Source organism: Podarcis raffonei, chromosome 9, assembly GCF_027172205.1.
Source record: "Podarcis raffonei isolate rPodRaf1 chromosome 9, rPodRaf1.pri, whole genome shotgun sequence".
NCBI classification, from domain to species: Eukaryota; Metazoa; Chordata; class Lepidosauria; order Squamata; family Lacertidae; genus Podarcis; species Podarcis raffonei.
The window spans coordinates 49,795,102-49,815,199 of NC_070610.1; the positions used below are offsets into that span (position 1 = coordinate 49,795,102).

The window sequence follows — 20,098 nt, forward strand, 5'->3', positions numbered from 1 at the left end:
TAACTATGATTTTCCTTTTTGATTAGAACACCATTAGTAAATTATTTTAAATGAAATGTGTTAGGCAAGAGTATTAGAGACATTTGAATATAGTAAGGCCACAAAACTTTGTTATCAAAGACTTTGTTACCAAGAATTTTGCCGGTCTTTGAAATACAGAATGCACTTTAAATGCAAGATTAATTAATTCTATAAAATACTGTTGAAAGCATATGATTATGACACACTAATTCACAACACATAAACAGTAGTCTTAGAATAGTGATGTTTAGACAAATTTGACTATTTATTTAGCAAAATTTATATACCACTTGGATTGTTGAAAAAGACCTCAAAGTGCTTTACAAGGAACCCACCATGTCCATTAACTTCAGTGTGGCTACACTGGGTAGCAGTAGCAATGAATACCACCCCTTAATCACTAAATTGAACACTCAAGCATGTTACTGCTCCTGCTACAGCAGATTTTGCGGTATAAAATTCTAGTAGATGCATAATATTGTGGCAGATTCCATATTAACATCCAGCTATTTCAAGCCAATCCGTTTTTGCCAATTCTGGTGTTCCAGAAACCTGGAACTGGAACATTCCAAAAGGAGACATAGGGACGATTCATGTGGGCCATAAATACTTAATTTGAAATGCTGTGCCAGTTACATAACCTCCAACATTTCTCCGATGAAAATAGGGCTATCCTAAGGAAAAATGAGACATTTCGGGATCAAATCAGAAACCGGGATGGCTTCTGTAAATCCGGGGCTATCCCTGAAAAATAGGGACACTTGGAGGGTCTGCAGTTATCCATAACTTATAATCAAAGGAGTGCGTTTTAATACTTTAATTCTCCAGGAAATTACTTTGAACAAGACTTCAGCAGTATCTGGAATCCACTTAAAGCTGCTGCTTCAGCGTAAAGTGCTGTTCACTACGATTAGGAAGTTCGGTCAAGTTTTTTTTTACTTAGGCTTTCACCTTAAGTTTTGGTACTTTTAATAAACTTCCTCTTCATCAGACTTTGCTCTTCAAAAATTATTCTAGTACAGTCTTATGCAGGTGTACTAAACACATCCAAATTCAATGGGACCTATTCCTAGATAAGTGGGCTGACTTCAACTTTAATTATTCAGCACAATCCAGTTGTACTTAGAGTTGTATCCAACTAAGTCACTACATGGGTTTAACAACTTCCACTCACACAACAGAACCCCAATCTCCTCTGAGCTTCCCCCCCCCCAACCCTCTAGCAGATTTGGGGTGGAGGGAAAGAGATTGTGTTATGTGAGCAGAAGTTATAACTTCATTGGATTCAGCCACAATAATATTTTATCAAATTCAACAGCACATACTAACTTCCATATAATATGAAAGAAAATACAATGGGTAAGATGAAGAGCTTCAGTGAGCCTAGATGCAACCACTGAATAATGGGGGAATTTATTTTCACCAAGTCCTGCTCCCTGAAACACAGCAGCCCCATTGAAAGCTGTTCTGGAGTGTTGGGGGACCTTCTGGAACTGTGTGGGAGGCAGCATGGGGAATGCTGGGATTGTAAGGATTGGATCCAAATGAAGATGGTCACTTTCATCCCATTAAAAATATTGAGAGTTAACTTAGTCTTGATTAACTTGTCCCATTGATTTCAATGGAACTAAAGAGGAATTAACTACAATATTGGGTTGGATCCAAATGAAGTTAATCCCTCTTTACTGCAACATGATGCAAAATAGTTTGTAAGAAAACCAACATTAAACATGCAACATATACAGAAGGATTCACACTTTATTTTCATTTCAGGTATAACAATTCAGTCAATTAACATTTTATGATTCCTCAACAGAAGTAAGCACCTCCTCCCTCCATTTTAAATTAAGAGCACACCTAGCATGCTGCTTTGAATGATTAAAGGTGGACAAATAGTTTTAAAGAAGCAATTATGAGGTGCAGGAAAGTAATGTGCAAACTTTGTTCTTCCAACTGAAGTTGAAATAGAGCCAGGGAACACTGAAGATTGTGGGGGTTTGTAGCTGCCTACTCCCCAGAGTCTGCATAGGCCATCTTAATAATTTTTATTATGAATAAACTTTTCAAGTTGAGCTCATTATTGAGAGTCTAGTTGGTCTCCCTGAAATAACTTTTGAATTCCTAGTCCTAGTCACAACCTGGGGTGTGAAACTTATGCTAAAATTTACATAAACCAAATTTAAGCAGCCTGTATTGGTCTCTCTTCAAAGGATGAGTGTACTCTCGAAATAACAATAGTCTTAAAAATCAGCCTATTCTTTAGACAGACATTACCTGTATTAAGAAATTGTGCTAAAATTGTCATTGGCATGACTGGTGCAAGTTTGAAATTGGTTGATTTCATTCTGATATAACGCCAAGTTCAATTTACCGTCCAGTTGGTGACTTAACTGAACTTATGTCTGACTTGTTCTCCACATGAAGTCAACATGAGGATCCATGTAAAAAAGAGCTCAGAACAAGTCTATATAGAGCGGCTCCAAAGGACAGAGCTATACAGCGTATTTCTGGAGAAAGCGTTCAAAGGCATCATATATAGCTTGTCTAAGAGAAAGAGAAGATTAACAACATTAATGAAGGTACACTAATAATTTACTTTTTTTTTTTTTGTCCAGATGCAGCACAGCGATCTAACAAAAGATTTTAGCACCTGCTTCTACTATACATTTTAGAAAAATGTCCATTTGTCTGTTTTCAGCATTCGGATACTTCTTGAGATATAGTTGCCAAATTTTAGGGTTCCTGAGTTGGGGTGGTGGCCTACATTGATGTTTGAATGCAGCATGCCAGTTTAAAATAAAAATGGTGGGGGGAAAACACAACTTTGCCATGACTATGCCCAGTTTTTTGCATATTTTCAGCCACCACTTGAAATACTGTTGCCTAACTTGGCATGAGGGCAGTTGGTGGGGGCAGCTGTCTTCAGCAATGTTTGGATGCTAGGTGACATTTTGATTCAATTTAGCAGAGCAATATAGGACTTCGGAAATTTTTTGGCATAGATTTGGCTGCCTCTCAATAAATCATCACCAAACCCAGCATGAGGGTTCCAGATCCGGGGGGCGGGGGGAGTGCAGCAGTCTTCATTGACATTTGAACAATGGACATAATTTTAATTCAAGTTGATGGACCAAACTTGACTTGGTGTGACTTCACCTAATTTTGAGTGTCATGAGTCAAAACTCACAGATTACACTATCCATTTATAAAACACACACACAAAAGTGTTTCTAAAAATTCCTGGGCAATGCTGGGCACTTCCTGCCAATTATAAACAAAGCCACAAATCTCAGAAATCCACAATTTAGGGGTAACAAATACAACAACTGAAATATAAAACAGAACTGAGTAGGAAATAAAGTTCATTTCAGATGTAATGCTGTCATTTAGCACTAAATAAATGAGAAGAGAACCTAGGTTTATACACCACCACTTCACTGTTGTAACTACCTGGTTCCTGTTTCAGACTACATCCAAGCTAGGTGAAACTCTATAGTTATTTTAAACTATGGTTTGTTAAAACAAGCCTGGCTCAAACTGAGGAGACGGGAGACCATAAGCCCAAGACTCAATTCAGCTTGTTCACATAGCACAAAACCATGACTTACTACTAGCTTTGAAGTGGACTAAATCTGTTGAATGCAGGCAACTTTTAGACTGCCACAAAAAAATATGTATACTTAGCACTTAAGAGATGCAGTAGTAGTAGAGTATAAAAGCTTTGTTTGATTTTCATTGCCTAATCAATGCCTCACCTGAACAATCCTTGTTTGAAGAGGTATGCACTAACATGACCTCCTTCCAAGTATCTGATTTCACATCCGGGCCATATTTCTTGAAGGCTACGTACACCAGTTCTTGGAATATAAGCATCCTCCTTGGCTTGAACTACTATGATTAGTGTTGGATCAACTGGAACTGAGAACAAGGAACAAAGCTCTTTAAAGCTAAATATGCTATCTTTAGTTCGGAAGACAATGTTACAGAAAGGTTAAGATTACAAGGTAATTGCATGGGAATCCACAATTCACAATCATGTCTTCAGTAAATGGCAACTATTTAATGCAGCCTTAGTTCTTTTTTACTGCTGAAGCAACACTGTCAGTAGCTTATGTTAGATTACACAAGAATGGGAAAGAACAGCAAAGGAAAATTAGTCCATATACAATAGGTTGTGACTTGATCCTGCTAAAGAACCACCTTATAGCCTAATATCCTGCTCTTGTATGTTAGCATCATCTTGTGATCTGCAGTGGTCTCATGTTGACCTTGTGGCCTCCTTCCCCGTGTCTTTTTGGTTCATAGACACATGGGGTAGTGGGGTATTGTCTATGGCCATGCCCTATCATTTCAACATGTTGCATGGTCTATGGCACAGTACTGCATTTTGTTTTTCTGCTGGGCTTTGTTGAGAATAATTGGCCCTGGTGCTCAATTTTTTCATTTCAATATTTTTTGGTCCTCGCCTTGCAGAACAAGGAGCCCTAGTCCCACTTGTATTTATGTCACTAGCCACTACTATACCTTCTCTGCTCACACAAAGCTTTGCATGTTGATAGGTATTGATCTAGCTGCTGTTCCACCAGGTCACCATAATTTAAAATGAGGCAACGGCTGTGTTCAACCCTATCTGCTTTTTGCCTTGCGCAGACCAGAGAATTATGCTGTTAGTGATCATGTGAGGCTTCAAATAACTCCACAGACTATGCAACTTACGATATAAGCTACATTTCTAGTCCTATGAGACAAATTAGACACCACTGGATATAAAGAAGAAGGGGGGGGATCAGGTTTAAACGCTTTATGTGCTCAGAGATTACTTAGAAATGCATAAATGAAAATTTGGAGAAAGAAAACATAAAAAACAGAAGTATTACTTAACAGGGTAGAAATAGGCAGAGGGCAGCAAAAAGAAGAATTTCAAAACTGTATTAAAATAACATGTACCTGAAAAATTAGCTACATGAGTACATTCGTCCATCACCCCTTTCATGAATCTTAAAGATTCTCTTTGTAAACTGTCCCTTTTTCCACTTATCAGATGCTTCTGATTACTGGTAAAATCCTTATTGCTACTGCTGCTGGTTGAAAACGTCTGGTTTATGCACTGCATTTTTGACGCCTCTTGCACTAACAGTCCTTCCGCTGAGGCACTTAGAGGAGTTCTGCTACTGCAGTGACCAGCTTCCGAAGATAGAGCTTTGCTTCTGGTATCCAGGTTCAGCATACCGGAATGCAGATCCAGATTGCTTAAACTGTCCACACTGCCAGGAGAATTTTTAACAAAGTCTTGTCCCATCTTGAATGAATCTGTCTAAACAAAAATATCTATTCAATTAAGACACTTTGAATATTAGGTAGATATCCTGTAAGGTATCAGTTACTCTGGTAACCCTAAAACATTTGCTCGGGGGGGGGGGGTTAGTATGTGGCAACTTCTATAATTTGCTCTCTTGAATGAGCTAGATGTTCCATTACTCTAATCCAGGGGTATCTAATGTAGTGGGTTCTGGATGCTGGTGGGACTCCCAATTGCCATGAACTTTACTTAGAAAACTAGTAAGTCAGGGATGATGGAAGCTGAAGTCCAGCAACATCTGGAGGGACGGTTGGTGACCGCTGCTCTAAAAGAATATGGCAGTGTTTATATTTTAACTCAAGACACTTCCCAAATATATGGTGACTACAACACCAAATATCTCTTATATTATATAAGATACAATTGACAGTGTTGAATCTTGAGAACAATTTAATTTCTAATGTGAGTCACTTAAACTATGTAAACATAGAAAAGACTAAAGTGACATATCCCAACCTTTGGCTTGTATGAAACTGCCTTATGAATGCACCCCTATGTTAACAACTTTTAATTTAACTGTATCTGGGGTGGGTGGGGTGGAATTTATTTTCAGAAATTTGAAATCTGTGCAAATGCAAGCACATCCACAAGCATCCTTAGAGAGAAAGGCAGAAATCTCAACATAGTGTCCTCTCCCCTATCATAAATGATTAAATCATCCTCATTCTATACTAGGCTTTCTCAAAGTATCTATTTCACAAAAGTTATATAACACTTGATTGTTTAAAAAAAAAAAAGCCCAAGCAGTTTACAACAATATAGGCTGTTGTGTGTATTCTGTTACCTAATGTTGAGTACTTGCAATGCATACAGTACCAACTCCACCAGAAAGAGTAAAGGAATATGCAAGATACGCAGTTCACAGTTCTGCTTAACATAGAATAAATGTTCCTAGAGAACAAGATGCTTTCCTCCTGATTTATAATTTTCTTACTAGGAGGAGGACATTTTAGTCCCAATATTTTAGAAGCTCATTACAAATAACTAGCATTGGAAACACCAAAAAACCCAAGTTTTCTATTCTCCATCATCTTCAGAAATTCCAGGCAATAGTTTTACCAGCAGTCACTTGATGTGGCAACAGCTTGGCATCTTCCATTAGTGGCCTCCTAGCACATCTAGTCATTGCTTTTTTGTTTCCTATGCAAAATATGAAACAGCTGGGAAAGACTGCGCAGGTGAGTAGGAGAATAAAGAACCCTTCTTCTGCCACTGCCACATTTCTCCAAGTCCTCCTATAATTATTTCCTAACTAAAAGGGATAGAGCCAGGAGTGCAAGGAGCATTGTCGAAGGGAGACTCCCCACTGGGGTAGAAATCATATATTGAACAGATGGAAAACTCTTAAGTTAGGCTGAAAGCAAAGAGGAAGGTTACCATAACTTCCGTCATAGAGCTTCAATATGCTGATGATGACGTAGTGTGTGCAAACTCAGAGGATGACCTCCAAACCACCCTAAATATCTTTGAAGCTTATGAAAAGCTTGGCCTATCGCTCAACATCCAAAAAACCCAAGTGCTGCACCAACAAGCACAGTGTAATGTTGGAAAATGTCGACTATTTTTCCTACCTGGGCAGTTATCTTTCCACAAGGGCAGACATTTATGCCGAAATCCAGCATCACCTGAGCTCTGTGAGTGCAGTTTTCTCTCAACTGAAGTGCAGAGTGTTTGAGGACCAGGACATTTGCAGGTAAACCAAAATGCTTGTTTACAGAGCTATTGTACTACCAATCTTACTGTACGCTTGTGAAACATGCACCACTTATAAACACTATCGCCAAATCCTCAAAAGAGTCTCTGAAAAATTTTACATATCACTTGGGAAGCGAACCAATGTCAGTGTACTGTAAGAAGCAAAGATTGCCAGTGTTGAAGCAATGATTCTTCAACATCAACTTCGTTGGACTGGTCATTTGTGCGGATGCCTGATTATAGTCTTCCAAAGCAACTACTCTATTCCGAACTTAAAAATGAAAAGCGTAATGTTGGTGGTTCACAAAAGACGTTTAAAGACTCTTTCAAGGCAAATCTAACAAAATGCAGTATAAACACTGAGAATTGGGAAACACTGGCCTGCAAGCGCTCCAATTGGAGAACAGCCTTTACCAAAGGTGTCATGGACTTTGAAGATACTCAGACTGAGGATGAAAGGAAGAAACAAGCGAAGAGGAAGGCACGTTTGTCAAACCCTCACAATGATCAACTCCCATCCAGAAACCCATGTACCCACTGTAAAAGGACGTGTGGATCCAAAATTGGCCTCCTAGAGTCACCTAGGGACACACCATTAATACTGAGTTCATGGAGGACAATCTTACTCGGCTATGAGTTATCTCCAAAGAAGAAGCAGCAGCCCTCCTCCACATTCTGCAACAGCGGTCTTAAAAACCCCCCAACATCTGGCCACTGTCAGGAGAACTAAACGGCCTCGGTCCTGTACAGTGGTACCTTGGTTTACAACCATAATCCATTCCGGAGGTCTGGTTGTAAACCAAAACAGGTTGTAACCCAAGGCATGCTTTCGCCAATGTGGCCTCCCCCCCAAAATTGGTTGTAATCCAAAAAAAGGGACACGCACTTCCGGGTTTGATGTGGTTGTAATCCAAAACAGTTGCAATCCAAAGCAGTTGCAAACCAAGGTACTACTGTATACCTGAAGGAGCGTCTCCACCCCCATTGTGCAGCCTGGACACTGAGGTCCAGCACCGAGGGCCTTCTGGCGGTTCCCTCATTGTGAGAAGTGAGGTTACAGGGAACCAGGAAGGGCCTTCTCGTTAGTGGAGCCTGCCCTGTGGAACGCCTTCCCAGCAAATGTCAAGGCAATAAGCAACTATCTTACTTTTAAAAGACATCTGAAGGCGGCCCTGTTTAGGGAAGTTTTTAATGTTTGATGCTTTACTGTGTTTTTAATATTCAGTTGGAAGCCGCCCAGAGTGGCTAGGGAAACCCAGCCAGATGGGTGGGGTATAAATAATAAAGGTAAAGGTACCCTGACCATTAGTTCCAGTCATGGATGACTCTGGGGTTGTGCACTCATCTCGATCTATAGGCCGAGGGAGCCGACGTTTGTCCGCAGACAGTGGTACCTATTTATCTACTTGCACTTTGATGTGCTTTCGAACTGCTAGGTGGGCAGGACTGAACAATGGGAGCTCACCCCGTCGCGGGGATTCAAACCACCAACCTTTCGATCGGCAAGCCCTAGGCTCAGTGGTTTAGACCACAGCGCCACAAGTGTCCCTAAATAATAAATTATTATTATTATTATTATTATTAAAGAGAAATGAGACAGGTGGCCCATTACATTTTCCTACTGAAAAGACAGCATCTGATATTCTATCTACGGATCCTTACGTTAATGTTTTTGATAACCTGATAACAAGAAATAATCCCTAGTTATAATTTCTAAGCATCTATGAACAGCTATGCTGTTTACTAAATTTTTGGTGAACATGTAACAAACATGGGAGCCATTTAGCAACCAACATACAAAATGTAAGAGGAAATACAGTATTTTTTTAACAAAAGCAATCCAAAAATTAAATTTTCTGGTTAAATGCTCTGGTTGGTTCTAGTCATACGATGAAAATGCTCCTTCCTAATTACATACTATAGTTTGACAAGCTCTCTCACAATCCACCATTCACCAGTGTAAAAATAATAAAGAGTAGAAGGGTAATGCATTTTAAAAAAAAAACAATGTCAATGCATCTTTTTACAAGAATATATGTATAACAAATCCTATAGTTTCATATCTAATGTTTTTGCTGAAATGCTTGAGCACTGTGACATGTTTTCAATGGTCAAACTGTGCAGCTAATATTTAGTATGAAAAATAAAATTATACCTACTCCACAATATTCAAGCATTTGAATGATCTCTTCTTCATAAACACTCTCTGAATAATACTGTTTCTCAAGCTGTCTCCAGTTCACTGCCTTGCTCAGTACACCCTGAAATTAAAGACATTATAAAGCAGTGACAAGGCATTATGAACTCTTATTCTAAAGACACCAACTATATACAAATAATTGTAATTTATATCAGTTTAGCAAAGTTTCCCCATGAGCTGTGAAAACATCTCTGGGCACATCTACAAACAAGGGCAAGGATCAAAGAACCATGGAAGCTTTAGGTTTGCATGTTTCACTCATTTTAAAAATGGAGTGTTTGCGGAGGTACTGAGAGATGGAATAACTATTTTTAAAAAGTTCCTCCTCAATTCAAAATTTGGTAACTCTACCCTAACCCCAAGAACACAAAGTATTTCTACTATGAAATATCCCAACAATAAATCAAACCTGATTAATATTAGGGCTTTGAAGCCTTTTGGTTTCCCACTTGTTGGCATTGTACACTGCAAATAGATTACCGTAGTAAAAACACCAGAGGCTGTAGACCAGGAGAGACAAGGAACTAGTGGCAACGGTTTAGGCCAGTTTGACACTGCTAATGATGCCATCTGTCAAATAGAAGACAATACAATATTTTTTTCAGATTACATACTGCTTGTCACCGAAGACAAATAGTGCCTGTGATTTGTATTGTATTAGTCACCTCAGTATTTTTCTTCCAAAATCCTTTAACGTAAATCTTTATCTGTTTTCTTTACACACACAATGCATTTACTGCAAATTGAAATAAATTATACAGCACAGTTGGTTTCATAATTCCTTAGGGAGCAGCAGACTTACTTTGTTTTCATAAGCACAAGTAAAATGAAATTACTACCTGAGAGAAATAGCTTTCACCCCCTCAACATATTTTAGAATACAAAAAAACCCTTCCCAGTTCTTTCCCCTTCCAGATTTTATTCACAACAAACTTAAATGGCATTTATATAAAAATATCATCTAAACTTCAATAAAAATCCTTCTTCCAAGGAATCCTCCTTCCCTCTTTAATACAAATCCTGAGGTCCTTTTTCCAAGGATCTCTGAGTAACGTAAGTAAGGTTCTCATTTAATCTTCACAACAGACTTGCTGAGATAGACTTGTCTAAGGTAAGTGATACGCCAACAATACTTCATATGTTTCATGGATTTGTACCTGGGATTTGTACCTGGACATAAACTTGAAATTTAATAAGAATTTGATCAAACTATATACAGTATTCATTCTAATGGAATATGAAAACGTAAGGCCATTTCCATATCTGTGCATCCCATTTTTCATGTCTATGTCATGTGATTTAGATAACTCACTTTGTTGTTTAGTCGTTTAGTCGTGTCCGACTCTTCGTGACCCCATGGACCAGAGCACGCCAGGCACTCCTATCTTCCACTACCTCCCGCAATTTGGTCAGAATAACTCACTTATATTGTAACTTATTTTACAAAACTTAAAACCAGCTAATGATAGACATATATAAGCTTCAACTTATTTACTATTTTTCAAATAAAGGTTCTTACATGTCCTCCCATGGATATTCCTGTCATCCCAAGGGGTCCATAGCCTTCTCTTTCTAACCAGTGCAGAAGAACAGCTGATTCTAGCACAAGAGCTCCTCCCATGACAAACAGGTCAGAGACATTTTTCAGACATGATCTTCTTTTCTCCCGAGAAAAGAAAGGCAAACTTTGCATATATATATTAACAAATGTACCTATAATCATATCTTCTACAATTCAGATCACTGTCCTCATGAAAACTCTCTCTCGTTTAATTTGAGGCAGGGTTATGACTATATTTAAACCTAGTAGCTGCTGCCTGGACGAACTGGACCCAACTATATAGCTATTAACTACAGTTAACAGGAACACAATCCACACAAAACTGCCAGCAATGGATTTTGGCCAATAAAGTAAAATATTTTCTTTATAAAGTTGCTTTATGACAAAAAGGCCTCAAAATATTGATACTGCCAGATGAAGAAAAGCTGTGGACTTTGTGCAACTTATCCATCAATCTACAATTACTATTAAGGCCAGAATTTCAAATGTGCTACAATATTAAACAAATTTGTTTTGCAGAGATACCTGCATTGAAGTTACAGGATATATTTTCCAAGTGGCACCTTGGGTTAAGTACTTAATTTGTTCCAGAGGTCCGTTCTTAACCTGAAACTGTTCTTAACCTGAAGCACCACTTTAGCTAATGGGGCCTCCTGCTGCCGCTGCGCCGCCAGAGCACAATTTCTGTTCTCATCCTGAAGCAAAGTTTTTAACCCGAGGTACTATTTTTGGGTTAGCAGAGTCTGTAACCTGAAGCGTATGTAACCCGAAGTACCACTGTACAGCAGTTTTGTCTGCTATGCAGTATTACAAGTATACTGCAACAATTTAACTTTACGATGGATAGCTCTGGTGCCTGGTTAGAATCCATCATGCTATGCTTGTTCAGAGCACTTTGCTAATTTGGGGAAACAGAAGGGAAAAATGCAGAGATGAGGAATGTATTATCCTCCCCTTCTCAGTTGGGGAAAGCTGCCACTATTCACTCAAAATGGTTGGCAAAAGAAACAAGTGAAATGCTACAGCCACATAAAGCCTTCACTGTGAAATTTATTTACAGCGATTGGCAGTCTATGAAATGACCTAGTTTTCATACATCTGAACATCTTGCAACACCAAGTTGCTGCATACTTGGAACAAGGTTTTTCTAGAAATAGCTTATATAAAGGATTTGAAGACATTCAGCATTAACACAGTTACCAAAACCGTCTCACATTCAAGGTATGCAGAAGGTAGCAACTTTAAAAGGTTATGTAGCCCCTAAAGTGGCAGAATGCAATATTCCCATTTGTATTATTGACCATTGTGGCTTAAAATGAGTTTCTCGCAAAAAGGAATAAAGTCAAATAAACACGATACATCAGAAATAAGATATAACTTGTAAATTTTAAGCAGTATATCTATTTCCTATATGTATCACAGAATACAGTACATTGCTAATACTTACAACTGATCCTTGGGTTTTCTGCATCCATGTACAGATAAGAGTCAAAGAAATTAATATGGAAATGTATATACCTTTTGAGTCTCAACATTTTCATTACAATTTATATTTAAAGGTTTTTTTAAAAAATAAATGTGCACACTAAAATAAAAGTTATTTTAACTGTGTGGGTTTAGGCTTGCAATTTAACAATTAAACAGGAGGTAATGTGAGGGACGTGGGTGGTGCTGTGGGTTAAACCATAGAGCCTAGAACTTGCCGATCAGAAGGTCGGTGGTTTGAATCCCCGCGACGGGGTGAGCTCCCGTTGCTCGGTCCCTGCTCCTGCCAACCTAGCAGTTCAAAAGCACGTCAAAGTGCAAGTAGATAAATAGGTACCGCTCCAGTGGGAAGGTAAACGGAGTTTCCGTGTGCTGCTCTGGTTCGCCAGAAGTGGCTTAGTCATGCTGGCCACATGACCCGGAAGCTGTATGCCGGCTCCGTCAGCCAATAAAGCGAGATGAGCGCTGCAACCCCAGAGTCAATCACGATTGGACCTAATGGTCAGGGGTCCCTTTACCTTTACCTTTAATGTGAGCTCATGCATTATGTTAGACATAGGAGATTTGAGTTCACACATGCGTAACATTTCAATCATTGAATGACTTATCTAGGCAAGTCATTATATATAACTAAACAGCAATATGAAAAACTTGTCTTACTGCTTTATTAGGAATTTCAGTAACATTGCTTAGAATAATGGCCATGATCCAGACACGTTCCGCACAAACATTCTGAATGTTTAATTGCTGCCAACTAGTATTAAGAAAATTATAATATGTGAATTAAATTTTTGCCCTCTTGGGCTACATCATGGGATAAATATAATATCTCTATAAGAAAGTAATTCAGAATTTGTTAACAGCTGCCCAGTTGGTGACAGATTTCCATTTTTGTGTTATCAAAACGCCAACAGAAGAGGATTGGATTTAAAAAAAACCTCAGATTTATTGATAGATAAATTAATGCAGCGGCCTCAAACAGGGAGACAGAAAACTAATATTTTATGAAAGACTGCTGATTGGTAATTTGGAAACTGAATCTCTTAACTGTGACAAGCCAAATGAAAACATGGCAATCAAGTGGGGCAATGCATTCTCTTCCTATTATTTTTCTCTCTAAATGGTCCTCATGCCCTCCCTAAGCTGCATTTAAAGTGTGTCTAATTTTAGATAATGATGCCCTGGAGTCTATTTGCATATAGTTTAACTTTATATATGATTACATACACACAACATTAATTTGAGTTGTTTATGCTTTTGGAGATTTAAGAGTTGCAAAATATCCACAGAATATATGATTTCTTTTCAAGCAGAACCACACATACTTAAGTATAATCATTAGGTCACTTACAGGTCATTTACTATAGTTTTGTCAATTTCCAAGCTACCAATCTATACAGGAAACATATAAATGGTTTACATTTCATATGCTTTTACATATTTGACATATCCATTCACCATATTACTGTTGGAACTAAACACATGACTAGGCAACAGCATCTTTCCTCTCTAGATCTGTGCTTCACAGATACATTTTGCTTAATATAAAGGATATAATAAGGGTTTTCTAACAACAGTGAAGCCATGCAGGCCTCTTTGATCATTGGACGGGCCATTAACGTGCGTCGTCTCCAAAAGTACTAAAGAGACAAAAGTTTAATAAGATTAAATTAAATAGAACAAGTGTAACAGGTTTTTAAAAAAGCATTAATGAAGTAATGTTGTATGCTTACATGGTCGCCAGTGCCTGCTAAATGAATGCACACTGGTCTGTATTTGCTGTTCCATAGCTTGGGTACTAAAAACTGAAACCTATCAAATAGAAAGCAATCATTTGAAAACTATGCCTATATGAAATAAAGTTAACAGACTAGCAACTAATATCACACAAAAATGTTTTATATCAAGGACTAGTAATGCATTTCCCCCCTCTTAAGTAATAAGCATCATTGCAGAAAATGTTTCCAGCTCCCGTGATAATTAAAACTGCTGCTAGCCATCATATATGGCATTTCTCCAATCAAATGCAAATCCAGAATAACTGGCACATGTGTATGGGGGGGGGAACGTATGGGATCTAAAATGTCCCTTAAGGCATGCAGAAGTTTAGTTAGGACCTTTTTAATCGTAGTATTATACTTACTGGGACAAAAATTTGAAGAGGAGCTCTCAGCACATAAGGTAAGGAGCTGTTCCCAGTGGCACTCAGTGCAGACAAAGCCCTAGCCAACATGCAAACCTATCCTTATTCAAAATTAACACACGTATGCGTCACCTTTCCATCAGCATTTTGTCTCATCTCACTCTCTGTAATTTCATAACTTACATTAGGTGCCTGTCCTTACCTTGCTGTGATGGATTCTGGTGGCATGATATCTGGTACATAATGAGCCAAGGGGGAAATGAACTGTCCATCAAGGATCTTACAGTCTGATTGTTCTTCAACCTACAGTAACAACATTGCATTCTTACTGAAGCTGTCAAACATTAACAAGTACATTTGGTGGGACAGAGGAAGCTGCCTTATACAATGTCAGACCACTGGTCTATCTAGCTCGGTATCATCTACACTGACTAACAGCAACTCTCCAGGCAGGGAATATATCTGCACCCTACCTGAAGGTGCTGGAGATTGAAACAAGGATTTTCTGCACACAAGGCAGATGGTCTACCTCTGAGCTACAGCCCTTCCTCTAATATCTAGTGAATTCTAGCAACATGCAGATTACCAAGCATAGGTTCCTTTCTATAGATATACTTCAACTCAACAAATGATACCTCCCCTTTGAACAAATGTTTATCCTTTTTCATAATCAGGATTGCAAATCTGCAGAGACTCTTAAACTACTTAAAAAATAAATGCAACTTAATACCTTGTTGATGTGCACTGGATAGTCTCTTGAAACCAGATTTTGACATTTTTCTCTGTTTCCAATAATCTTTCTGAATGCAAATATTCTGTTAATGACAAAAAATAGTGTTAAGTTTCAGCTATTACTACATAAAAGACACAAAAATGTGTTTTATAACTTTGTCTCTGTTTGGCCTGAATGATATTTAATTCCACCCCTACCTAGGATGCTATAATATCCAATGTTAACATTAATAACTCCTGCACAAGTATTGTTTATTTTTAATGTGACACCAGTATTTAAATTTAAACATGTATTAACACAAGTATTACCCTTCAATTTGAGACATATGCTTTTCTAACTTTTCCTTCATACAGTATAAGAATACGGTTTTAAGCTTTCAGTGTGCACTCAGAATATAAGCTTTGGGGGTACTATTTTTTGAAATTTAAAAACAGAGCATGTACACCAATCTGGAATATAAGCATGAGTGAGCATAACTACCTTTTCAAGTCTTCTGGTCTTCCCCATCCTTGAATAAAAAGCTTAGTGAGAAGTAGGCGCCTGTATAAGACATCTAGTTTACTCACACCCATTAGCAAAACACATCTAGAAAAAGAGCAGAGAGCGCTGTTTAACATACTGGTGAAAAGTACTGTTGTTTTTTACCTTGTAACTGTAAAAGTACAACTCTTATTTCCAATGAAAGCAAACACTAGTTATAAACACACAGAAATTGTGCGATATAACTTTCAAAAACATGCTTGAAACTGGCACATTAATCTTCGTTAAAAAGAAACCCTGTACTTGCTTTAAGAAAATGACTAAGGAAGTAGAATTTATTAGCACTTGATTTGATGCACCTTTAATAAGCTGCCTGTCAACAATTTGTTGCAATTCTGCTACAACAGCAAATATCAGTGAAGGGAGAAAGACATTCTATTAATCCAGTTTGTTTTCTTTTACAAATGGGAAAAGCTATGTAGGCAAAATACTTATATTGATAGTATAACCAGATTCAGGCATATGCCTAAAGCTAGAGCAAGTGGAGGCATGTCCACATCCATTGCTGATCAAAGGAAGAGAGACAGAGCAATAGGAAGTACTATACATTTCTTCCCTCCCAGGAGAAGAGGGGAAGTGACAACACACAGAGCCCTCTCTACCAATTACATTTTCTATGGTCTGTGGTGTCAGCCCCTCTTATGTTAACTAGCAAAAATATGCAGTGGTTAGGTTTGGCTGATAATCTCCCACTCAGGAATAGGAACCAATCTGAACAGAAGAATGAAAACTTTTTAAAATGTAAAACACACTGAAAAAGCCTATTACCTGCACAGCTGTTCACACTGCACAGATATTGAAAAGAAACCTTCTGCATGTTAAATTATTTTGTATTGCAAATGGGTAAATTATAAGGGTGCCTAGACCAATGCAGAGGACACAGCTGTTTAAACAGAGCAATACTTGCTGTGGCATAAGCAACATACCACAGAGTACATAGCCACCTAATTTTAGGAACTGAATCCTAGTGGATAAAGATGTTGGAAAAATCCCAAGAGTACAAACTGTTGTAGTTGGAAAAGAATGTGCACCTTGTAACAATGAAAAGAGCTGTAAGGAGTTTACAAAGAGAGCTCAATTTGCATGCATTAGTTTGAGTGAAGGGAAAGGTGATTGGTCCCCCCCCCCTTTTTGGGGGGTAAATCTTTCAATTTTGTAAATGTTGCAATAACTGAATGAACTTTCCCACTGTTTTCAACTTCATTTTAAAACATGCACACTCTTTTCAATCTCTTAAATTCATACATAATATGATGGTTGCAATAATATATTTTTATTGGTAGGCATTCCAAAACTAGGTTGCTTCTGCATCACCAAAATGAGATCTTTTAGAATGCTTTCCAAAGTAAACTCTAAGGTAATAGAAGATGTGACTTTTGTAAGATAGCTCTAGGTCAAAGTATTAAATTTTGCAATGTACATCTAAAGAAACAGAAGCTATGTCTGAACACTGAGAGACTTTTCCCTCCTGAAAATCATTTCAGTATCATTGCTGTGGTCATCTACCGCTTATCAAGTAAAGCAAACAAAAGCAACCTGCCTTATCCTTTGACATAATGTAATTGCTTAGTTAATATTTCACCACTGCTATTTCGTCTTTTCATTTACCACTGAGCTTTTTGACTGGAAACAAATCAATAGAATCATATTTCTATCTCACTCTTCAAGAACAATGTCAGGAATTTGATAGCTAAGGTTCTTTGTTGCTATTTTTTCCAACAATTACAACACAGGATGAAAAATTAACAAGGAGCTGAAGTGCTTTAAGTCTAGAATGTACGTAAGATCTTTCAAACATACAACAGTCTGCTCAAAATATACTTTGATTACTGCAAAAGCTAGTTATTTTTCATTCACACAAGAACACACTCCAAACAGCAAAACCCAAGGAAACACAAGATGGTTAGCCTAGCAAATGACCCCCTCCCAACTTTTGGTAATGTCAGATTAACCTTGATATTTGGTATAAAGTAGCATTTTTCCAGAGCGTAAAAACATGATTGCAGTCATGCTTCATTTCTAAAGTAAAGTTTCACAATGATAGCATACAAGGTTAGTATGTTGAGAAGATAATATGTTGCCAAACTTAATCTACCAGCTTTTACTAATCTCAAAGTGTGTGAAATATTTGTAGCAACAACCTTGGCCTCAAAAACACTGTCCTCAAATAAACACATTGAAATTCGGAATCAAAATGAGAACAGGAAAGAACAGAAATAATAAAACTATAATTAGTGGACCATGAATAACACAGCAGTATTATAACATCAGGAATGTGATTTACAGTGCAATCCTATTCATGTCCATTAATAAATAAGTCGTTTAATATAATGTGGCTTACTCCCAGCTAACTGTGCATAGGACTGTCTTAGTCGTGGTTTGGACACATTATCTTTGCAATACACAAAAAGAAAAAGTTGACACCATTTCCCCACTACAATTAATCACTGGCAATCTACACTGCGAAATGTACGACAACCCTGAAAACAACAAGATCAGCCATGTAATTTATGAATAAAAAGGAAACAAATGTTTTCATACCACACTTTTGTACAGCACCCACACACTAAAAACATACATTAAGGTTCTCAACCAGAAGTTGTTCATACCTGTCAACCTTGTCAGTCCAGAATTCTCTTACCCGCAACTCTCTTCATATCTGCTGGTTCAAAGTATGAATGAGTCAAATTCTGTATGTAATTCAAAATATTAAGAGTATATATGCTACTAGGAAACGCTTCAGATTTCCCCTCAGCACCTTTTTATAAAACAAATCTGGAGGACAGCTTCTATTTGACACTGTAAACCCTATACAGAGATACTTACCCACTACCAAGAGGCCAGAGTTATGAGCTACTTCACTCACAATGTGTGCTGCTACAATACCCTCAACTACACAAGTTTTTAAAAAGAGGGTAATATAGTATCACCCAAAGGAGGCAGATCATTTTTTATTATTTGCCAGAATCAGAATGTTTCAGACCTTCAGAATTTTGTTCTGGCCTCCTAACCTTGGTGTTTTATTAAGCAATAGCCACTGGATCCGCAGAGAGAGCAATGCTTTAGAAAACAGACACACATATAAGGCAAAGCAAATACAGCATCCACACACTTCAACGAAGTTCCTTTCTCGTTGGCCTTCCTCTCACCATAACGGGTGAACTCTAGTCTGTCGTTGTAACCTTCACAAGCAAACAAAAGCTTCCCACATATGAATAAGGGCGCCGGGGGGGGGGTCGTGTTCAGCGACGCGGACTTATAAAAAATATTGGGGGGGCCCGGGAAAGCTCATGAATAATAAATAAGCTCATGAATATGCAAATAAAGTGGCGCCGCCTCCTCGTGAGCGAATAGGGGAGAGCGTGCTGCGCCTATTAATCAGCTCCAAAGGAAATTGGGTGGAGCTTTTGCTCGGGAGGGAGGGCAGGAGGCATGCAGCCCGCCCCCCCTGTGCATTTTGGGCTGGGGGAGGGGCGGCGATGGCGCTCTGCTGGAGGGGCGCCGGAGATTATTGGGGGGGCGGAGCCCCCCCAAACGAATTTTTGAGGGGGCTCGGGCCCCCTCAAGCCCCATGGAGTCGGCGCCTATGGTCGTGTTTGATTCAACTGCGAGCTTGTCCCTGAAACGCGCCTTCAACCTCACCCGCCAACAAATAAAATTACAACGGGGTTGGTTAGGCAGGGATGGACCGTCCGAACCTACGTGCTGGGAAGCGAAATCACGGCATTCAATGGAGCTGGTTCCCGTGTGGAAGATGCATTGGATTGCCGACTAACCCAGAAACAAAACTTTGCCCAAAAAAAAGAGGAGGGTTGAAAGGGGGGGTCCTTGGATAACATTTACCCTTCCTCCCGAGAAATGAAGGCATGGAGGACAACGTGTGCAGCCCCAACTTGTGCCACAAGACCCCGCGCAGGTGCAGGAGGTCTTCTGGCGCTTCCCAGCAAGCTTGGGCAAGGACGGCCAGGAGCCCACAGGCTTTTCCGTTACGTCCCACGGCGAAGACCTACCCATGTCCCGCCACCCAGGGAGACGCGTCAGGCTGCACGTCCTGCCCGCGCGGAGGCAAAAAATGAATTCTCCCCACCCGCCACACTGAAGAAGCGGCAGAAGGGAGAGGCGAGCGGGATGTTTCCTTCCTCTTCGTCCTCGTCCTCCAGCCTCTCCCCCTTTCCCAGCCTCTCCTCTCATCCGCCAGCCTTCGGAACTCGCTTTCACCGTCCCGCCACAGTGAATGAGGGAGGGAGGCGGGGCAACGGAGGAGAACTTCGAAGGTCGCCGCTGTCACTCACTCCCTCTTCCCGCTCTCTCGTCTCCGCGCGAGAAGCGGCAAGAGGTAGGGGGCGGGGTAAGCCGCCTTT

The 20,098-nt window shown here is 39.1% G+C and overlaps 1 protein-coding gene across 5 annotated transcripts; it reads right to left on the bottom strand.

The window, feature by feature from the left end:
• Nucleotides 1-1,761: 1,761 nt before the first annotated feature.
• Nucleotides 1,762-19,983, bottom strand: ABHD18 (abhydrolase domain containing 18). Of its 5 annotated transcripts, none has more exons than XM_053403435.1 (14): nucleotides 19,825-19,983; nucleotides 18,347-18,396; nucleotides 15,678-15,782; nucleotides 15,195-15,279; nucleotides 14,667-14,767; nucleotides 14,055-14,133; nucleotides 13,875-13,961; nucleotides 12,284-12,309; nucleotides 10,795-10,933; nucleotides 9,756-9,845; nucleotides 9,235-9,336; nucleotides 4,969-5,335; nucleotides 3,777-3,939; nucleotides 1,762-2,565 (listed from the first exon to the last, which is right to left on the bottom strand). In XM_053403435.1, the coding sequence occupies exons 3-14, from the start codon at nucleotides 15,767-15,769 to the stop codon at nucleotides 2,514-2,516; spliced, it is 1,383 nt and encodes a 460-aa protein (XP_053259410.1). In that variant the 5' UTR covers nucleotides 15,770-15,782; nucleotides 18,347-18,396; nucleotides 19,825-19,983; the 3' UTR covers nucleotides 1,762-2,513. The 5 variants fall into 5 exon arrangements, with proteins under 5 accessions (XP_053259410.1, XP_053259413.1, XP_053259412.1 ...); XM_053403438.1 differs by having other exon boundaries at nucleotides 18,347-18,427; XM_053403437.1 differs by having other exon boundaries at nucleotides 19,748-19,983.
• Nucleotides 19,984-20,098: the final 115 nt, after the last annotated feature.